This window comes from Pristiophorus japonicus, unplaced genomic scaffold (genome assembly GCF_044704955.1).
Source record: "Pristiophorus japonicus isolate sPriJap1 unplaced genomic scaffold, sPriJap1.hap1 HAP1_SCAFFOLD_489, whole genome shotgun sequence".
NCBI classification, from domain to species: Eukaryota; Metazoa; Chordata; class Chondrichthyes; family Pristiophoridae; genus Pristiophorus; species Pristiophorus japonicus.
In genome coordinates, this window is record NW_027254394.1 from 358,479 (window position 1) to 381,533 (window position 23,055).

General features: G+C 46.2%; 1 protein-coding gene across 1 annotated transcript in view; it reads left to right on the plus strand.

The window, feature by feature from the left end:
• Positions 1–22,478, plus strand: part of LOC139253273 (endogenous retrovirus group PABLB member 1 Env polyprotein-like) — a 50,565-nt gene extending 28,087 nt beyond the window's left edge. The window contains exon 2 of the mRNA XM_070873486.1: positions 20,364–22,478. Coding sequence (XP_070729587.1) covers positions 20,815–21,987 — 1,173 coding nt within the window. The 5' untranslated portion in view covers positions 20,364–20,814 and the 3' untranslated portion in view covers positions 21,988–22,478. The remainder of the gene's footprint in view (positions 1–20,363) is intronic.
• The last annotated feature ends 577 nt before the right edge of the window (positions 22,479–23,055 follow it).

The following is a 23,055-nucleotide window of genomic DNA, read 5'->3' on the forward strand; positions in this document are numbered from 1 at the left end:
GAAGAGTGATGGCATTGTCAGGATTTGTGGAGACAACAAGGTTACGATTAACCGATTTTCAAAACAGGATCAGTATCCATTACCGAGGACCGATGACCTGTTCGCCATGCTAGCTGGTGGAAAGTCGTCCACGAAACTGGATCTGACATCGGCCTATATGACCCAGGAACTTGTCACCACTTCGAAGAAACTCACCTGCATCAACACCCATAAAGGACTGTTCGTCTACAACAGGTGTCCTTTTGGGATTTGTTCAGTTGCAGCCATATTTCAGAGGACTGTGGAGAGTTTACTGAAGTCCGTTCCTAGGAAAGATGTTTCTTGTTGTAGTAGATGCATATTCTAAGTTGTTATTTCGTCTTCCAGCACATCGACAGCTAACATTGAGAGCCTTCGTATCATGTTTGCTACTCATGGTTTGCCTGACATTGTTGTGAGCGACAATGGATCTTGCTTCTCAAGTCTTGAGTTCCAGGAGTTCATGAAACTCAATGACATCAGACATGTGAGATCAGCTCCTTCAAGCCTGCTTCTAATGGTCTAGCAGAGCGTGCCATTCAAATGATCAAGCAAAGTATGAAACATGTAACTCAGGGCTCACTGCAGAGACGGTTGACATGTATATTGCTCAGTTACAGGTCAAGACTTCATACACTTACTGGGGTTCCTCCTGCTGAACTACTGATGAAGAGAAATCTCAAGACCAGGCTTTTTCTTCATCCTGATTTGAATGATCATGTTGAAAACAGACGTCAAAGTCAGCAATGGTGTCATGATCGTGTTGCCATGTCACGTGACATCTCGGTCAACGATCCAGTTTATGTACTGAACTATGGTCAAGGTCCAAAGTGGATCGCCAGCACTGTTACAGCCAAGGAGGGTAACAGAGTGTTTATTGTCATGCTCAAAAATGGGCAAACATGCAGGAAACACCTTGACCAGGTTAAACTGCGGCACACGGATGAGTTCCTACGAAACGAAGTTAAGGAGCTCGGAGCTAAATTAAAAAGTAGGACCTCAAAAGTAGTAATCTCGGGATTGCTACCAGTGCCACGTGATAGTCAGAGTAGGAATCGCAGGATAGCGCAGATGAATACGTGGCTTGAGCAGTGGTGCAGCAGGGAGGGATTCAAATTCCTGGGTCATTGGAACCGGTTCTGGGGGAGGTGGGACCAGTACAAACCGGACGGTCTGCACCTGGGCAGGACCGGAACCAATGTCCTAGGGGGAGTGTTTGCTAGTGCTGTTGGGGAGGATTGAAACTAATATGGCAGGGGGATGGGAACCAATGCAGGGAGACAGAGGGAAACAAAAAGGAGGCAAAAGCAAAAGACAGAAAGGAAAAGTGGAGGGCAGAGAAACCCAAGGCAAAGAACAAAAAGGGCCACTGTACAGCAAAATTCTAAAAGGACAAAGGGTGTTAAAAATAACAAGCCTGAAGGCTTTGTGTCTTAATGCAAGGAGTATCCGCAATAAGGTGGATGAATTAACTGTGCAAATAGATGTTAACAAATATGATGTGATTGGGATTACGGAGACGTGGCTCCAGGATGATCAGGGCTGGGAACTCAACATCCAGGGGTATTCAACATTCAGGAAAGATAGAATAAAAGGAAAAGGAGGTGAGGTAGCATTGCTGGTTAAGGAGCAAATTAAGGCAATAGTTCGGAAGGACATTAGCTTGGATGATGTGGAATCTATATGGGTAGAGCTGCAGAATACCAAAGGGCAAAAAACGTTAGCGGGAGTTGTGTACAGACCTCCAAACAGTAGTAGTGATGTTGGGGAGGGCATCAAACATGAAATTAGGGGTGCGTGCAATAAAGGTGCAGCAGTTATAATGGGTGACTTTAATATGCACATAGATTGGGTTAACCAAGCTGGAAGCAATACGGTGGAGGAGGATTTCCTGGAGTGCATAAGGGATGGTTTTCTAGACCAATATGTCGAGGAACCAACTAGGGGGGAGGCCATCTTAGACTGGGTGTTGTGTAATGAGAGAGGATTAATTAGCAATCTCGTTGTGCGAGGCCCCTTGGGGAAGAGTGACCATAATATGGTGGAATTCTGCATTAGGATGGCGAATGAAAGAGTTAATTCAGAGACCATGGTCCAGAACTTAAAGAAGGGTAACTTTGAAGGTATGAGGCGTGAGTTGGCTAGGATAGATTGGCGAATGATACTGAAGGGGTTGACTGTGGATGGGCAATGGCAGACATTTAGAGACCGCATGGATGAACTACAACAATTGTACATTCCTGTCTGGCGTAAAAATAAAAAAGGGAAGGTGGCTCAACCGTGGCTATCAAGGGAAATCAGGGATAGCATTAAAGCCAAGGAAGTGGCATACAAATTGGCCAGAAATAGCAGCGAACCCGGGGACTGGGAGAAATTTAGAACTCAGCAGAGGAGGACAAAGGGTTTGATTAGGGCAGGGAAAATGGAGTACGAGAAGAAGCTTGCAGGGAACATTAAGACGGATTGCAAAAGTTTCTATAGATATGTAAAGAGAAAAAGGTTAGTAAAGACAAACGTAGGTCCCCTGCAGTCAGAATCAGGGGAAGTCATAACGGGAAACAAAGAAATGGCGGACCAATTGAACAAGTACTTTGGTTCGGTATTCACTGAGGAGGACACAAACAACCTTCCGGATATAAAAGGGGTCGGAGGGTCTAGTAAGGAGGAAGAACTGAGGGAAATCCTTATTAGTCGGGAAACTGTGTTGGGGACATTGATGGGATTGAAGGCCGATATATCTCCAGGGCCTGATGGACTGCAGCCCAGAGTACTTAAGGAGGTGGCCTTGGAAATAGTGGATGCATTGACAATCATTTTCCAACATTCCATTGACTCTGGATCAGTTACTATGGAGTGGAGGGTAGCCAATGTCACCCCACTTTTTAAAAAAGGAGGGAGAGAGAAAACAGGGAATTATAGACCGGTCAGCCTGACATCGGTAGTGGTAAAATGATGGAATCAATTATTAAGGATGTCATAGCAGTGCATTTGGAAAGAGGTAATATGATAGGTCCAAGTCAGCATGGATTTGTGAAAGGGAAATCATGCTTGACAAATCTTCTGGAATTTTTTGAGGATGTTTCCAGTAGAGTGGACAAGGGAGAACCAGTTGATGTGGTATATTTGGACTTTCAGAAGGCTTTCGACAAGGTCCCACACAAGAGATTAATGTGCAAAGTTAAAGCACATGGGATTGGGGGTAGTGTGCTGACATGGATTGAGAACTGGTTGTCAGACAGGAAGCAAAGAGTAGGAGTAAATGGGGACTTTTCAGAATGGCAGGCAGTGACTAGTGAGGTACCGCAAGGTTCTGTGCTGGGGCCCCAGCTGTTTACATTGTACATTAATGATTTAGACGAGGGGATTAAATGTAGTATCTCCAAATTTGCGGATGACACTAAGTTGGGTGGCAGTGTGAGCTGCGAGGAGGATGCTATGAGGCTGCAGAGCGACTTGGATAGGTTAGGTGAGTGGGCAAATGCATAGCAGATGAAATATAATGTTGATAAATGTGAGGTTATCCACTTTGGTGGTAAAAACAGAGAGACAGACTATTATCTGAATGGTGACAGATTAGGAAAAGGGGAGGTGCAAAGAGACCTGGGTGTCATGGTACATCAGTCATTGAAGGTTGGCATGCAGGTACAGCAGGCTGTTAAGAAAGCAAATGGCATGTTGGCCTTCATAGCGAGGGGATTTGTGTACAGGGGCAGGGAGGTGTTGCTACAATTGTACAGGGCCTTGGTGAGGCCACACCTGGAGTATTGTGTACAGTTTTGGTCTCCTAACCTGAGGAAGAACATTCTTGCTATTGAGGGAGTGCAGCGAAGGTTCACCAGACTGATTCCCGGGATGGCGGGACTGACCTATCAAGAAAGACTGGATCAACTGGGCTTGTATTCACTGGAGTTCAGAAGAATGAGAGGGGACCTCATAGAAACGTTTAAAATTCTGACGGGGTGAGACAGGTTAGATGCAGGAAGAATGTTCCCAATGTTGGGGAAGTCCAGAACCAGGGGACACAGTCTAAGGATAAGGGGGAAGCCATTTAGGACCGAGACGAGGAGGAATTTCTTCTCCCAGAGAGTGGTGAACCTGTGGAATTCTCTACCACAGAAAGTTGTTGAGGCCAATTCACTAAATATATTCAAAAAGGAGTTAGATGAAGTCCTTACTACTAGGGGAATCAAGGGGTATGGTGAGAAAGCAGGAATGGGGTACTGAAGTTTCATGTTCAGCCATGAACTCATTGAATGGCGGTGCAGGCTTGAAGGGCCGAATGGCCTACTCCTGCACCTATTTTCTATGTTTCTATGTTGCTATGAACTGGAAGCGAGTGAGGAAGATGCAGTCAGTGACCAACCAACCATTGTTCACTCATCAGAGGACTCTGCTGACATTACTGACTCTGAACCTTCAGTCTCTGATGTGGTCATGACCACTCCCATCAGCTCGGCTACTCAGCCCTCAGTCTCAACGGACTCAGAACGCTCGCCCAGAGACAAAGTTGAACTGAGACGATCAACTCGTGAGAGGAAAGCCCCAGACCATCTTAATTTGTAAAAAAAAAACTTGTTAAGATTTTAAAAAGGAAATGTTGTTATGTATTAATACTTGAGGGTCACCAGACACCAGAGGGCGCCGCGGTCAGAGGTCATTGGGCTGTACACATGTGGCATGTGTGCTTGGTCACCTGTATATAAGCTGGGTGTCTTTGTCACGCTGGCACTCTTGGGCTGGAATAAAGAAGGATCAGGTTGCACCTGAGTGAGTTTACAGTAAACAGACTTGAGTCATTACAATTTTCTAAATGTCCTGCTACTACTTCCTTAATAATAGATTCCAGCATTTTCTCAATGACAGATGTTAGGCTTACTGACCTATAATTTCCTGCTATCTGTCTCCCTCCTTTCTTAAAAAGGGGTGTTCCATTTGCAGTTTTCCAATCCTTGGGACCTTTCCAGAATCTAGGGAATTTTGAAACATTACAACCAATGCATCCACTATCTCTGCAGCCACTTCTTTTAAGACCCAAGGATGCAGGCCATCAGGTCCAGGGGACTTGTCAGTCTTTAGTCCCATTAGTTTGCCTATTACTTTTTCTGTAGTGATGATAATTGTTTTTATTTCCTCCCGACCCTTTGCCCTTGATTTTCTATTAGTAGGATGCTTTTCATGTCTTCTACCGTAAAGACAGATACAAATATTTGTTCAAAGTCTCTGCCATTTCCTTGTTTCCCATTATTATTTCCCCAGTCTCACCCTCTAAGGGACCAATATTTACTTCAGCTACTCCCTTCCTTTTTATATACGTGGCGTGGTGACCCCGACCAGCGAGGAAATACCAGCAGCAGGTCGGGGCCATAAAAGGCGAGCAGCGAGCGACCCTGGGAGCAGCGTGGTGACATGCCACTTCAGGGAGCAGTGCGAGCTGGTGCAAGAGGGCAACAGCAGTGCAGCGGGCAACTGGATTGGACATCACCAAGGTCCAGGTCGGTGATTGGAACGTGGGCAGGTACAGCAGCAGCGGCGAGTTTGGGACGCAGGAGCGGTGAGTTATCGTGGAGTGATGTGATCGAGGCCCAGGAGAGGCGTGAGTTCGGGGCCCAGCAGAGGCGAGGGCCCTGGGGCAGCAACTTCTTCACTCAGAGAATTGTTAACCTGTGGAATCCTCGACCGCAGAAAGCTGTTGAGGCCAGTTCATTAGATATATTCAAAAGGGAGTTAGATATGGCCCTTACGGCCGAAATGGCTTTCCCCTTATTCTTCGACAGTGACTGGTTCTGGAACTCCCCAGCAATGGGAACATTCTTTCTGCCTCTAACCTGTCCAATCCCGTCAGAATTTTATATGTTTCTATGAGATCCCCTCTCATTCTTCTAAACTCCAGTGGATACAAGCCCAGTTGATCCAGTCTCTCCTCATAGGTCAATAAGGGGTATGGAGAGAAAGCAGGAAAGGGGTACTGAGGTTGAATGATCAGCCATGATCTTGTTGAATGTCGGTGCAGGCTCGAAGGGCCGAATGGCCTGCTCCTGCACCTAATTTCTATGTTTCTATGTTTCTACGTTTAACATGTAGTTCGGGACCAGGAATATCAGGTCTTTCATTGAAACACCTGTGAACTCATCCTTTTTTAGTGTGGAAGTGGGTCATCCTCGATACGAGGGACCGCCTAAGAGAGATATACTTGTAGAAGCTCTTACCGTCTGTTTTTATATTATTTGCTAGTTTACTCTCATAATCTATTTTATCCTTCTTTATTCATTTTTTAGTTATCCTTTGGTGGTTTCTAACATTTTGCCAATCTTCGAGCCTACCACTAATCTTTGCAACATATCTGCCTTTTCTTTCAAATTGATACCATCCTTAACTTCCTTAGTTAGCCACGGATGGTTCATCCTTCTCATTGAGTCTTTCTCAATGGAATATATCTTTGTCGAGAATTATGAAATATCTCCTTAAATGTGTGCCACTGCTTATCTACTGTCATACCTTTTAATCTAATTTCCCACTCCACATTAACCAATTCTGACTTCATACCTTTGTAATTGCCTTTATTTAGGCTTAAGATATAGTTTCAGATCCAAGTTTCAAACTGAATGTGAAATTTTATCATGTTATGCTCACTCTTCCCGAGAGGATCCTTTACTGTGAGGCAATCAATTAATCCTGTCTCATTGCACCTTACCAGATCTAAAATAGCTTGTTCCCTGGTTGGTTCTACAATGTATGGTTCTAAGAAACTGTCACGAATACACCCTATGAACTAGTTGTCACAGCTACCTTTGCCAATTTGATTTGTTGAATCTATATGAAGATTAAAATTGCCCACGATTATTGCAGTACCTCTCTTAAAAGCCCCATTATTTCTTAATTTATACTCTGTCCTGCACTCCAAGGTCCCTCTGTTCCTCTACACTTCTCATTGTCCTACCATTTATTGTATATTCCCTTGCCTTGTTAGCCCTTCCCAAATGCATTACCTCACACTTCTCCGGATTGAATTCCATTTGCCACTGTTCTGCCCACGCGACCAGTACATTGATATCTTTCCTACAGTCTACAGCTTTCTTCTTCATTATCAACCTTACAAAAAATGGTAGTATCATCTACAAACTTCTTAATCATACCCTCTATATTCAAGTCTAAATCATTGATATATACCACAAAAAGCAAGGGAACTTGTACTGAGCCCTGTGGAACCCCACTGGAAATAGCCTTGCAGACACAAAAGCACCCATCGACCATTACCCTTTGCTTCCTTCCTCCAAGCCAATTTTGGATCCAACTTGTCACTTTGCCCTGTATCTCATGGGCTTTACCCTTCATGACCAGTCTACCATGTGGGACCTTATCAAAAGCCTTGGTAAAACCCATATATACTACATCGTACGCACTACCCTCATCAAACCTCCTTGTTACCTCCACATAAATTCAGTCAAGTTAGTCAGACACTATCTTCCCTCAAAAAATCCATGTTGACTGTCGTTGATTAATCTGTGTATTTCGAAATGAAGATTTATCCTAGCCCTCAGAATGTTTTCCCATAATTCTCCCACCACCGACTTTAGGCTGATAGGCCTGCAATTCTCGGTCTATCCCTTTCTCATTTTTTAAACAACAGTATAATGGGCAGGGGGAGAGAGAGAGAGAGAGAGACAGTGAACAGGCGGGGAGAAAGAGAGAGGCCACGATTGGGCAGGTGAGAGAGAAAGGCCATGATTGGGTGGAAGAGAGAGAGAGACCACGATCGGGTGGGGGGGAGAGAGAGAAAGGCCATGATTGGGCGGGAGAGAGATAGAGACCATGAACAGGTGGGGAGAGAGAGAGGGCTCGATTGGGTGGGGAGAGAGAGAGAGAGGCCATGATCGGGCGAGGGGGAGAGAGAGAGAGGCCACGATTGGGCAGGGGAGAGAGAGAGGCCACGATCGGGCAGGGAGAGAGAGAGGCTACAATCGGGCAGGGAGAGAGAGAGGCTACGATCGGGTGGGGGAGAGAGAGAGGCCACGATCGGGCAGGGAGAGAGAGAGGCTACGATCGGGCAGGGAGAGAGAGAGGCCACGATTGGGCAGGGGAGAGAGAGAGGCTACGATCGGGCAGGGAGAGAGAGAGGCCATGATCGGGCAGGGACAGAGAGAGAGGCCACGATCGGGCAGGGGAGAGAGAGAGGCCACGATCGGGCAGGGGAGAGAGAGAGGCCACGATCGGGCAGGGGAGAGAGAGAGGCTACAATCGGGCAGGGAGAGAGAGAGGCTACGATCGGGCAGGGAGAGAGAGAGGCCACGATTGGGCAGGGGAGAGAGAGAGGCTACGATCGGGCAGGGAGAGAGAGAGGCTACAATCGGGCAGGGAGAGAGAGAGGCTACGATCGGGCAGGGAGAGAAAGAGGCCATGATTGGGCGAGGGAGAGGGGGGAGAGAGAGAGAGAGAGACCACGATCGTGTGGGGGGAGGTGCGGGAGGGGAGGGAGAGAGAGGGCATGATTGGGGGAGGCGGAAGGGAAAGGAGAGCGTGCGCTATCTGGAGGACTTGGGCATGTTGGGGACAATTTTCCCATAATTAACACTAACACCCACCCCTCCGATGCTCTCCCGCACTGCGTGGGGGGGGCAGAGGGTGGCAGGGGGTTAATATCAGGGTCGATTTCATGGTTTAGAGCTCTCTAAATTATTCCTATTACTGCACTTTTCCCTCAACATGTATTTTACCGTTGAATCCTGTGTGTGAGATTTTGTCCCACCATGTGCTCACAATTATTTGTTCTGTTAAAAACAAATTGAGTTTGGCCCAGATTTCACCCTCCATTCTGTAGTTAAAACTCAGTGTTACTGTAAAAGGAACAGCTTGTATAACATTTAAACAAGATGCTTGTACATAACATTATTAGGTATAAAACCAATATAACATAGAAGGTACTTACTGGTTACTTTCAGCCGGGTTCCATTTCCATAGATTGTTCCCCAAAATACCACAGATATAGACCGCGCTGTCTCTGGGCTCCACGCCTCTGATGGTCAGAATGTAGCTGTTACTGGCAACATCTCTGGAGAGCTGAAACTGCTCAGAGAAACCGTGTGATTGGTCAACCCTGCCATCTGCACAATGAGTAAATATTTTGTGTTTCCTATCCTGTGAGAGGTACCAGTGTACAGTATATTTATCCACATTCACATTGCTGCTCTCCAGGGTACACCAAAACTTCACCGTCCCACCCTCGGGCACCGTCACAACTTCTGGGGACTGGATAAGAACCGGACTTGCCTTTAGACCTGTGAATAGTAAATAACTGATGATCAGAACTGATGAGGAACAACAAAAAGTAATAACTTGAAATGGAAGTGGCGATGAGGTCACGACGCGTGTGTGTAACCCCGCTCTACCCTTCACTTAAGGTGAGAGCATTCAGCATTCAGAAACATCGGTCCACTGGGCCACCAGGGAGGGGCCAGGCCACTGACCCTGTTGCCGGCCCGGCTGAACCCGGGGCAATAATTTGCCGGCCGATCGGGAAGTCGGCCGGCAAAGATAAAAACATGGTGGGCGCGGCAGTGGGCCCTCCCCTTGAAGGGCCGCCACGCTGTCGTGCTGCACACAGGCAGAACAAGGTGCACCAACAGAAAAAGCTGTCGGGGGCACCATGCAGCGGCTCGTGGATTTTTTAAAGTAACTTTGGGGCAGATTGCAATGGAGGTGCGGGATAGCGGCGGTGCGTGCTTTGATGACGCGCTTGTGGCTGAATTTGGGTCGGGGTGGCCAATGGACTGCAACATGGCGGCCACTCGATTTCACCACGTGACCGTCGCAAAACGGCGGTAACCGGCCTTATACGGACCCTGAATTTCAGCTCGTTGTTTTAAACATATCCTGAGCTTAGCTCTTTAACATCACACTGTACTGGCCAACAGTGTCAGCCTAGCTTCTTGTGCTCAAGTCTCTGGAGAGGGACTTGACCTGAGCCATGGCTGACACACAGCAGGGAGGGGTCGAGGGGGTGGAACATTGGGTTGGAGGCAGGCCTGAAGGGCAAAAGGTGTGCTGGTGTTGGGTGGGTATCAACAGGGCTCCACGTGAGCGACAGGGCGAGCTCGGCCAGGAGCAGTGCAGCTTCCTCCAGTTAGAGGCCGACCACAAAGCCCCAGGCAGAAAATCATCACAGAGCAGTTTAGTCAGGGGGTGGGCCATTTTATTGGGAGGTTAAAATATTCCTGCATTTTTCTATCAGTTACGTTTTAACTTGTGTTGTTTACCTGTGTGTAACCAGAGGGCTCAGGGGAACATGTTTTGCAAAAGTATTTTGAGTGGTTTGATTGGTTCACCTACCGTTCTTTTCTGTTGCTGGATCTAGTGTCCTGTGTGCTGTAGTTATGAAGTTCTGATTGGTTGTATCTGAAAGGATTTTGAAAAAGAGGTGTGATTTGATTGCTTCAGATTGTGTCATGTCCTGAATCACCGACCCCGATATTAACGCAGAGATGGGAACAGAGCGCGTGGGGCGGGAACATAAGAACATAAGAACATAAGAATTAGGAATAGCAGTAGGCCATTTAGCCCCTCGCGCCTGCTCCGCCATTCAATAAGATCATGGCTGATCTGGCCGTGGACTCAGCTCCACTTACCCGCCCGCTCCCCGTAACCCTAAATTCCCTTATTGGTTAAAAATCTATCTATCTGTGACTTGAATACATTCAGTGAGCTAGCCTCAACTGCTTCCTTGGGCAGAGAATTCCACAGATTCACAACCCACTGGGAGAAGAAATTCCTTCTCAACTCGGTTTTAAATTGGCTCCCCCGTATTTTGAGGCTGTGCCCCCTAGTTCTAATCTCCCCCACCAGTGGAAACAACCTCTCTGCCTCTATCTTGTCTATCCCTTTCATTATTTTAAATGTTTCGATAAGATCACCCATCATCCTTCTGAACTCCAAGGAGTAAAGACCCAGTCCACTCAATCTATCATCATAAGGTAACTCCCTCATCTCCGAAATCAGCCAAGTGAATCATCTCTGTACCCCCTCCAAAGCCAGTGACCAAAACTGCACGCAGTACTCCAGGTGTGGCCTTATCAATACCCTATACAGTTGCAGCAGGACCTCCCTGATTTTATACTCCATCCCTCTCGCAATGAAGGCCAACATTCCATTCACCTTCCTGATTACCTGCTGCACATGCAAACTAACTTTTTGGGATTCATGCACAAGGACCCCCAGGTCCCTCTGCACCTCAGCATGTTGTAATTTCTCCCCATTCAAATAATATTCCCTTTTACTGTTTTTTTTTCCCAAGGTGGATGACCTCACACTTTCCGACATTGTATTCCATCTGCCAAACCTTCGCCCATTCGCTTAACCTATCCAAATCTCTTTGCAGCCTCTCTGTGTCCTCCACCCAACCCACTTTCCCACTAATCTTTGTGTCATCTGCAAATTTTGTTACACTACACTCTGTCCCCTCTTCCAGGTCATCTATGTATATTGTAAACAGTTGTGGTCCCAGCACCGATCCCTGTGGCACACCACTAACCACCGATTTCCAACCCCAAAAGGACCCATTGATCCCGACTCTCTGCTTTGTGTTAGCCAGCCAATTCTATATCCATGCTAATACATTTCCTCTGACTCCGCGTTCCTCTATCTTCTGCAGTAACCTTTTGTGTGGCACCTTATCGAATGCCTTTTGGAAATCTAAATACACCACATCCATCGGTACACCTCTATCCAACATGCTCGTTATATCCTCAAAGAATTCCAGTAAATTAGTTAAACATGATTTCCCCTTCATGAATCCATGTTGTGTCTGCTTGATTGCACTATTCCTATCTAGATGTCCCGCTATTTCTTTCTTAATGATAGTTTCAAGCATTTTCCCCACTACAGATGTTAAACTAACCGGCCTATAGTTACCTGCCTTTTGTCTGCCCCCTTTTTTAAACAGAGGCGTTACATTAGCTGCTTTCCAATTCGCTGGTACCTCCCCAGAGTCCAGAGAATTTTGGTAGATTATAACGAATGTATCTGCTATAATTCCGCCATCTCTTTTAATACCCTGGGATGCATTTCATCAGGACCAGGGGACTTGTCTACCTTGAGTCCCATTAGCCTGTTCAGCACTACCCCCCTAGTGTTAGTGATTGTCTCAAGGTCCTCCCTTCCCACATTCCTGTGACCAGCAATTTTTGGCATTGTTTTTGTGTCTTCCACTGTGAAGACCGAAGCAAAATAATTGTTTAAGGTCTCAGCCATTTCCACATTTCCCATTATTAAATCCCCCTTCTCATCTTCTAAGGGACCAACATTTACTTTAGTCACTCTTTTCCATTTTATATATCTGTAAAAGCTTTTACTGTCTGTTTTTATGTTTTGCACAAGTTTACCTTCATAATCTATCTTTCCTTTCTTTATTGTTTTTTAGTCATGCTTTGCTGTTGTTAAAAATTTTCCCAATCTTCTAGTTTCCCACTAACCTTGGCCACCTTATACGCATTGGTCTTTGATTTGATACTCTCCTTTATTTCTTCGGTTATCCATGGCTTGTTATCCCTTCTCTTACCGCCCTTCTTTTTCACTGGAATATATTTTTGTTGCGCACTATGAAAGAACTCCTTAAAAGTCCTCCACTGTTCCTCAATTGTGCCACCGTTTAGTCTGTGTTTCCAGTCTACTTTAGCCAACTCTGCCCTCATCCCACTGTAGTCCCCTTTGTTGAAGCATAGTACGCTTGTATCTGGGATATAACGGGCGACGGTCCCGGAGCATCGCCAGACCAGGAAATCTGGCTGATTTTAATTGCCGGGCCTCATTTGTATATAGCTCCCGGGTTCATCATCTTCTCTGTGCATCGGCGGAAGTGACACAGACCCGCGTGATGCAATTTCCTGGCGCCAATTCCAAGGTTCAGCTCAGCACGGAAATGGAGGAAGAGGTTCGCGCTTTCTACACAGAGGACTGAAGAAGAGGAGCTGTGAGAGGCTGCGGAAAGTGGGAAGGTTGCCGCTATGCCCCCATTTCACAGAAGCTTCCTCTGATGTTCTGCTGGGCGCTGTCAGAGCCAGGAGGGACGGGCTAGTTCCCACCAGCAGGAAAAGGAAAGCTGCTGTCACAGCTCAAGGTGTGAGTAGAGGCGGCAGAAGTCAGGAGCAGGAGTGTGACCAGGAGGTTGTGGATTCAGTGCTGTTAATGGTTCAATGACTTGACTAGGTCAGGGAAGGTCAGTCGATGGTTATCTGCACCCGAATCCTCCAATGCACCCTCGCACACCTCCTCTCATCCTCACTCCCTTCACAAGTTCATCACCCTCTTCCTCACTCCACCACTGTCAGTAACCGCAATTCTCATCTCATCTGACCTAAATCACCTCCACCCACTCTCATTACACATCCTGAGGTGGCACCGTGACCATGTTCCTCAAAGGCATGCCATTCCCACTCCTTATGCATCTGCGTGATTCTCACCTTCACCATATGCAGTGCATCCATCGGATGCCACTCACAGGGCTGCAGGATGAAGAGAGCGCAGAATGCCAGGGAAAGGGCCAGGACCAGAGGAGGGCTGCAGGAAATTGTTAAGAGGAGGCGCTGGTGATCCGTGGCATCTCAAGCACTGTGAGCATTGGAGATGGAGAGGTTGGCGGAGCAGGGCGACTGCTTTAATCTTTCATACCTGCACCTCCCACAAAGCAACATCACCCACAGTGGGCTTCACAACATCATCACCTGATCAAGTGCTTCATGGGCATATCAACAATTACAAAGTACCATCTCCAAATATTATCTCTTCCTTCTCGCCCCAGTGCCATCACATGAAGAACCCGAGCCACTGCCCAGGGAAGATGAAGATTCCTCGAGGACTTTATACCTGCGGAGGATGTACCATCACAGGTTACATGCATTGCAGGCACCAGTGCAGATACCAGCACCTCGGTGATTCTCACTGCACAAATCAACATGAGCAGAGTACTGCATACTGAATGCATACTGAACATGGATATTAAATGTATACAGACATTTAAGTCGAGAAGTTGAGAACGTGGGAATTATATATGGACAGTATAAGCTAACAAAGAATTCATGGAGGAATAGCCATGACATCTCAGACTCGAGACTGCGAAATGTTACAACACTAACACATATTGAAACAAAACACACAGCTTGCAGAAAAACCTCAAGGTCTTATTAAATCATGTTATTAACCTGAAACATTTACAGAAGGCCTTTGTTTAAAATCAGACCATACTTAGGTCGGCTTATGAGTGGACAAAGGGAAAGAGGGATCAAAAGGGATAGGCTGAACTAGGATGTCACTCTAGCCCTATCTTGTTATCTTTTACCGAAAATGTATAACCGTCGTCCCTTTACAATGTAACGTCACTTTGTCCGTAGGAAGTGAGTGCGTTCTATCAGAGTTGCATTCCTTCTGTCTGATAAGGTCCCCAATCGGGATTTGCTTTTTAAATAAAAGCTTGCCTTGTTTAAAGCACAATCGGTATTCGACTCAGTGATTTCACTGAACCAGATTGAGGGAAAAGAATCCAAAAATCAACATTTGGTGTCAGAAGTGGGATCTCAACGGACGACTGCTGAAAACTTGCGAATTAAGAGCCAGACTAGCCTTGGACGAGACGAGGGGAAAGTGGCCACTGGAATAAGTATACTTTCAATACTGCTCCAGTTTCCCCCGGTTTCAAAAGTCTGAGGAAAGTTTAGCCACTCGCTGGTTCTCAGGTAGTGTCTGAACGAGATCCAGGACAATCTGGTGAATACCTTTCAAACTTAGAATAGGGATAGAGATAGGGAAATTGCGCGGTGACGCAAACCAAGCGGCGACTCGGAAAGATAGGTTAGAAGAGGTAAGTCTGCCTGGGTTCAAGGCCCAGAGCCTGCCTGGGTTCGAGGCCCAGTGTCTGTGTGGGTTCGAGGCCCAAGTAAAACCGCGCGGCAACGCGGAGAGAGAGAGAGAATCGCGCGAACCGCGTAGGGAAACGCGGAGGTTAGGGAATTACGTAAAATTAAGCCGCGGGACTGCGCGGGACTGTGTAAATTTTAAATTGTACTTACGCCAGGTACGGCGTCAATCTTGTACATCACTTGGTCCACCTAGACTCTGGGTAAGATAACTGAAACCACCACGGGGCGACGTGGAGACAATCAGGACTAATTAGAACCCTGATCCAACGTGCGGTGACACAGGATGGGTAATTTAGATAAAACTACGAATTCCCTGAAAGGTCATGGATCCAAAAATAGAGCCGGCCAAAACAATTAATAGGAAAGAAGAGAGACTCTTGTGAACGTCTGTTTTAAATGAGAAATGCTTGTGTGATTTTTACTGTGGAAAAGAAAGCCGGGGAGTTGTGGTTTGTTTTAGCTCCACCCACTTTTTCAAACAGAATGAAAGTTTTTTTAACCCTTCGTAGTGTTGTCCTGTATGTGGGAAGTTTAAGAGTGTGAGCCTTATTGAATTACGTATATTCGGATGATAAGTTATGAAGCCAGGAAATGCACAAAGGATAGGTTTGTTGAGTAAAAAAAGAAAAAATACATGGTCCCGGTGGTTAAAAAAGGATTTGACATGCTCACTTACTTGTCGAAAGAAAACATGCAATGATTGATTACATTACAAAGTTTGAATCGGGATTTTGAGATATTCAGAGAAGGCACAGCAAAACAACTGAGATGGATTCAAAAGGATTAAAAAAAAAAATATGATATTAAATCTGCAGTTTAGAAGAAATAGTATAACACGACCTTGAGGCTGGAACAATTGAGATAACGAAAAGCAGTCCACAGCCTACATGCCAGACTTCCCTCTAGTTATGGAAAAGATGAAAAAAAAGACGTAACGTACTAAATAGGTGCTGAAAAAAAATGTTCTGAGATTTTAAATTATGAGAAAAGTTCTATTGCAGTCTAAAAAAAAATGCATCACTCCTGTCGAGTTGGCAGAAAAACTCCATTAAATTAAGGCTTTCATTGACAGAAGGAGGACATATTAAAAACTGTAGATGTCTTAAAGAAAGAGTGCACACACGAGAAATGTACTCAGAGTTCCACTGGGACCTCTGAGAAAGGTATCGATAGACTACGTAGTTAAAATGGTTGGCTTTGCATTCACTGAGGCTGATGACGAAATTGAATTTCAGTAAACAAATAGTTATTAAAAATGTGTGGTCTCGTTTTAAATCAATTAAAAATATATCTTTGGTGAGTACTTGAATAAGAAGTAAAAAAATATTGGAGTTTAATCAAATGCTGCCTTTCCTGATGAAAAGATTTTTTTTTCAGATGGTTACGTGAAGTCACGTAATGACATCAGGTCTTCTTACAAACCTGTAAAGGAGTTAACCCTTTCCATTGACAGCCGTTTCACACTGAACATTATCAATTTGGATTTCTGAATAGAAAAAAGACTCACCTAACAGAGGAATGGTGCAATAGTCAGAATAAAAATAAAAACAGAACTAGCTTATGTAATAATACTTGCCTGATACAATAAAGAAATAGATACTCAAACAAAACAAATTGAAGAGTTAAAAGGCTAAGATAAATAAGCTGAAAGGGATCCACAAACCCAACTTAACCCTGACCTCCGATTTCACGGAGTGACCTGACATGCATGGATATAATGCAGAATCAAGGGACCTGTAGGCCCTGGTAAAGCCAACCTTGAGCCCAACTGAGCAAGCCCGATTTCTAACTCACCTAGGACGTGCTACTCATGATGCATTGTTGGTTGCTCACCCTAACGATGTCCAGGATCGCCTAAACACTAATGCTCTCACCACGACCCTTCAGAAGCCCATCAGTATGGCCGCAGTATTAGAAACTAAACCCAAACGAGAAGAAACTGCCGATGAATTCATGGAAAGATTTATTGAAATATACGGAAGTCAATCAGGAGATAATGCCTTCAGGGCAGGAGAGGATTCTCCTCAATTCTGCGCTATCCTACTTCAGTGCCTGCCCTATTTGGTTGCTCACGCTCTCCGGACAAATAATATGAATTGGGCAGATAACAGTAAAGACCAGATGGAGAGGGCGGTTAAATATTATTGGCAGGAAAAGAAAGGAGAGGGGGGAGGTGCGCCCCCAACCCGGGTCAAGACTGAATACGTGACTAGAAAGGAAGAGCCGCCTCGGGTGGAAGGACCAAAACCCGACCTAAGGGGATACCAGATGGAACCGCAGTGTTGCGTGCAGGGTTGGTGGATAAACAGGGATACGGTTATATCAAACACCCAAATGGCCCGAGCCCTGCTAATTACGGACTGCCCTACGGGGCCTGGTATGGAAAGAGGTTGGGGCTGGGAGATGGATGCTTTATTTTTGGGCAAGAAGGACATTGGAATAGAAATTGTCCCTCCCGTCAGCACGAAAAAGGAAGAGGAGGAAGAGGAGGGGGGCAAGGGGGGAGAGGACGGGGATCTTGCACTAACTTCTCCCAGAACAACCCCTTTGGCCAACCATCCCCCGATTATTCGTATTGACTACGTAGCTTGGTTGTGCAGGGACCCTCCCCGGATGATGAACCGATGATATTGTTAAAAATTCGGAATGAGTGGCAACCCTTCTTGATAGATACGGGAGCCTTCATTTCTTCTGTACAATCAAAGCTGAAACTCCCGGCCTTCACTGAAACACAGGGACTGTCAGGATTCCTGGGACAAGTCTCTCCATTCCCGATGTCAGAACCGGTTAAAATGGGTTACCAGGAAGAATCGGTGGAACATCGATTTGTTATCACAACCAATCTGGACTGTAACTTGATGGCTAGAGACCTCCTCTGCAAATTCCAGTTGCATTTGGAGTGTGGAGATGATGGGATTATGGTAAAACAAGGAACCCTTAAGCGGCAGAATTATACCACTAGAACCCCTCAGTGGTGGTCTCTGGACCTGCCGCAGGCACCCTATCACGTGACCCTAGCATACGATCCCAGTGGAAAGAATCAGGATCTGCAGAACTTTGATCAGGATCACGAAGAGGAAGTGAAGGAAATTCTATTAAGGGCTAGAGTGACTGGACCGGAAGGGAAGGCAGATTTTGTGGAAATGGACAGCCCCCAACGGTGGCACCACATATTACTCGTGAAGTATTACCTCCCCACCACGCTAAAGATTTGGGAGTTATGGTGCGCTCGGCTATAGACGAGGCTGACCCTACCAGCCGGGATGTGCAAACTGTAAAACATGGCCTAACAGTCCAATTCCACGGGGACCCCGAGAAGGTCTTAACGACTCTGCAGCATCATACTGGCTCTGACATACCTGACTATGTGGATCCTCATGTGTGGGCAGAGGACCACTCCCAAGTGGGTTATACTCCCATTGATCCGATTGAGATCCCAGTGCAGGGCAATGTGGACTGGCCCTCTATCCGACAGTACCCACTGAAATCACAGGCAATACCGAGTATTCACCGAGCTCTGGAGGCTAGCCGAGTCGAACCAATTTGCCAGTTTCCAGTCCCTAGCACGGCTAAACAAATGCGCCAGTGGTTGGGGATGATCAATTACTGCAGATCCTGGATCCCTAATGTTGCCCTGATGACTAAGCACCTCACCCCGTATACAAATAAGGAAGGCAGCTTTGAAATAGAAACCGCAGACGTCCAAGCCTTTAAGGAACTAAAGACAGCCCTGCTGCAAGCTCCGGCTTTGGTCTGGCCCCTCTATGACCGGCCCTTTCAACTGTATTGTACAATCCTGAAAGACTGTGCTACCGTTGTCTTAACACCTCTCACTCCGTAGCTGCCCTCCTGGGCCAGCTGCAGACTCAACACCTTAACATGGCCAGGCAAAGCAGATATGAGATCTACCTACTAAACAACCCAAGCTGACCTTTCGGCACTGTACTGCAATTAATCCGGCCTGTTTTCTTACTGAGCCGCCCCAAGATGAGGAAGAACCCAGTCATGATTGTTTATCTTTAATTCAAGAGGCCACATCAGTCAGGGGAGATTTAGTTGATGTACCAATGGAAGATCCAGACTGTATTATGTATGTTGACGGAAGTTCTTCTATTAGTCCAGAAGGTACACGAATCTCAGGATACGCCATAGTAAACCAGGAGAATCAGGTCTTGAAATCTGCCGCCTTTGAAACCGCCTATTCTGCCCAACAAGCTGAACTATTCACCCTCACCCGAGCCTGTATCTTGGCCAAAGACCTCAAAGTCAATATCTATACCGACTCTAGGTATGCCTTTGGGGTGGCCCATGATTTCGGACAATTATGGAAAAATAGGGGATTCCTAACCTCACAGGGGAATGAGATATTCCATAAGCAACTAGTATCTGATTTGTTGCAAGCCCTCATGCTCACCAAGCACATTGCCGTTGTTAAATGTACCGCCCACACCACCGGAAAATCCCCGGTTGATATCGGGAACCACTGTGCTGACAAAGAAGCTAAACAGGCCTCTCGTGACCAACAGATGGTAGTGTCCAAAATGATGAGTCAGACTAAAAAATCCTGCGAAGGATAAATTAGCCTCGGAAAAACCAATGCCAACCATCCAAGATGTTATTAAAGCACAGGAGGACGCTCCTGAAAAAGAAAAACTGTTGTGGAAAAATTATGGATGTACTTATGACAATGTTTCTAAACTCTGGACCACTCCCGCGGAACAGACTTGTATGTCTGATGAGTTGGCTCTATGGGTTATTGAATGTATGCATTTTTGCTACTCATTGTGGAGCAAGGACCACGAGTGACACACTTTTGGCTACTTGGTGGCATCCTAGACTCCAGGCGCTCGCCCAGAACATCAGTAGTCGTTGCCTGGTTTGCCAGCAACATAATCCAGGGAAGGGAGTCCCCTGTGATTGGGGTAAAATGCCCCTACCCGAAGGTTCCTTTGAGACATTTCAGTTGGACTACATTGAGTTGCAAAAAGTTCAGTGTTACAAATATGTGTTAGTAATAGTAGATGTGTTTAGCAGGTGGATTGAAGCCTACCCTACCCTGGACAATAAGGCTCAAACTGTTGTTAAGGTGTTAATGAGGGAAATTGTTCCTAGATATGGTATCTCAGCTCGACTGATGACCACCTATGTTCTTTCTCTGACTCAGGCTCTGCGACTAGCTCACAACCAGGTTCGAGAGGCTCACCTCGATCTCCCAGTTTTACCCAAATCGTCCCTCATGGTACCTGGGAAGTATGTCCTGATTAAGAGGTGGATTCGGAAGGGATTGGAGCCACAATGGGAGGGGCCTTTTCAGGTGTTACTCGCTACCCCCACTGCAGCCAAGGTTGAGGGGAGAAGTGCCTGGGTTTACCTGCACCACTGCAAGCTCACCACCCCCTAACGAACCTATTTTACTGGTTATTCTAACTCCTTTTTCTGTTCCAGACTTCCTCTTCTCCATAGCTGAACAAGGCCGTTGACATCTTAATTGTAACGTGGACCAGTTTGAACTTTTACCCGTAGTGATAGACAGCCAGCTACACCGACGGTGACCTAAGAAGAGAGACGGGAGAACCGAACTCTTTTAATCAGCAAAATAATTGGACTATTTATCTGAATCCTGAGCCATAAGATGAAACTGTGTCTGTATGCCACAGTCTGTATAATATGACAGTTTCGGCGCATGGGAGGGGAGACAGAGAAGAGAGCTCCATGTAAACACCTTTTTGTACATGTCTTATGTTTATGCGCAAAATGGGAACTTTTCTTGATGCTGGGTGTGCTCACATATCCCTATACATTCCAAAGGGGGTATTCCTTTACGCCCCGTTCCACTGACCCTAACTGAGACTGTCAAGTGGCTTCTGAGCCAGACTAGCATGAGCGGAGGGGGGCCATGCAAATACGAGAGAGGAAAGGCGGGTCAAAAGAGGGATCACAGAGATCAGGAGGCGTATTATACCGTTACCACATGAACGACCACGGGGAGGTCACCAAGTGGGAGAGTGCTGGAGACCCCATTAGTCAGATGTCCCAGGGATGGTACCAACCAATCTACGACTGTGGAAAGGAACCCCCATTCTTAGCTCTGACCAATACCTCGGGGATTGGGAGGCCAACCGGGGACATATGTCGAACCCGAAATGACACCAGTAACAAGGGACATATCATAGGGTACAGCAAATGCCCACACAATCTCAACATCACCACAGGTGCACGAGTCACCATCCTCTCTCACCTTCCGAATAAAACAGGTGGAGGTTTGTGGGCCCAGTCCTGGGACCCGGAAGCAATATATCAGAAAGCAGCTTTTAACGGCACGTATTTCGTGTGCGGTCATAAGGCATATCCTTGGTTGCCCAGGCGATGGACAGGGTCCTGTTATCTGAGATATGTGGTGCCATTTGTGCGGCAAGTACGTACCCTGGTGGAAGCACATGCCTCCAGCCGATACAAGCGAGCCATCACCCCCGTCGACAAGTTCTTTGGGGTCATGATGTTCCCAATCAGGATAAGACGTCTCACGGATGAAGTACAGAACCTAGAGACGATATTGGAACAGATAGCTAACAATACTGCTGAAGCTCTGGAGGGCATCACAGCTGAAATGGTAGCAATAAGGACCGTAGCATTACAAAACCGAATGGCCCTCGATTACCTGTTAGCTGAGAAAGGGGGAACGTGTGCCCTGATAGGATCTGAATGTTGCACTTACATTCCCGATAGTTCAGAAAACATAACCAATCTCGCTGATCACATAAGAAGGGAGGTGAAGAAGTTATCCACACCAGCAGAAGGATCTAACTGGTTTGATGGGCTATCAGATGGATCTTGGAGATCCTATCTAATGCATGGGGCAATTATTCTTATCGTAGTAATAATTACCTGTTGTTTGATTGTTGGTTGCCTTAACCTTTGTTGTAAAGTAATGATGGCAAGGTTAGTAAACCCTCTTGTGGTCAAGGGCTCCCGAGTTATGATCCAACGAACTAAAGAACTAATCGACACTAACAACAATATGATTCAGGAAATAGAGTGTGAACGGATGAATGCAATACTCCTAGAATGATCCTAAGTGTTAGCATGGAATGATAAAAGGGGGAAATGTGAATGTTTAAAAATGTATAAAGTCGAGAAGTTGATAACATGGGAATTATATATGGACAGTATAAGCTAACAAAGAATTCATGGAGGAATAGCCATGACATCTCAGACTCGAGACTGCGAAATGTTACAACACTAACACATATTGAAACAAAACCCACAGCTTGCAGAAAAACCTCAAGGTCTTATTAAATCATGTTATTAACCTGAAACCTGAAACATTAACAGAAGGTCTTTGTTTAAAATCAGACCATACTTAGGTCGGCTTATGAGTGGACAAAGGGAAAGAGGGATCAAAAGGGATAGGCTGAACTAGGATGTCACTCTAGCCCTATCTTGTTATCTTTTGCCGAAAATGTATAACCGTCGTCCCTTTACAATGTAACGTCACTTTGTCCGTAGGAAGTGAGTGCGTTCTATCAGAGTTGCATTCCTTCTGTCTGATAAGGTCCCCGATCGGGATTTGCTTTTTAAATAAAAGCTTGCTCTGTTTAAAGCACAATCGGTATTCGACTCAGTGATTTCATTGAACCAGATTGAGGGAAAAGAATCCAGAAATCAACACACGTATCATACTCGAGGGCACACAGGTGGACAGGCTGTGCCTGTCCTAGTCACGGTTTTGGTTGGGAGGGGGCAGATGGGATTTCGGTACCAATGGCGGTGGCTTACCTTTCCAGGGCCATCTAACATGGCTCGGAGCGCAGTTAAAAAGGTCTCAAACGAGTGGGGAGGGACTGGCTTATCTGTCCCGGTCTTTTGGGCAGGGGCTGGAGAATTCTTTCCTGCGCTATTCTTCCAAGGATTTCTTCAATCCTTTCTCCAGTGCCCACTCTTTCCACACCCAAAGCAGGTACGTTTTGTATCGGAGGGGTTGCCCCCTTGTGGTGCCATTCCCTCTTGTCTTGGTTAGATCAGATTTCGTGAACCTTTCCCTTTTGTGGGGGCTCTTCTGTCCCTCTGCCGTTTCTGTAAGCTAGGGTCAGCTGCCTAAGCACTCTCTATTCTGTGGCTTGGGGGTCTCTGGGGTCGA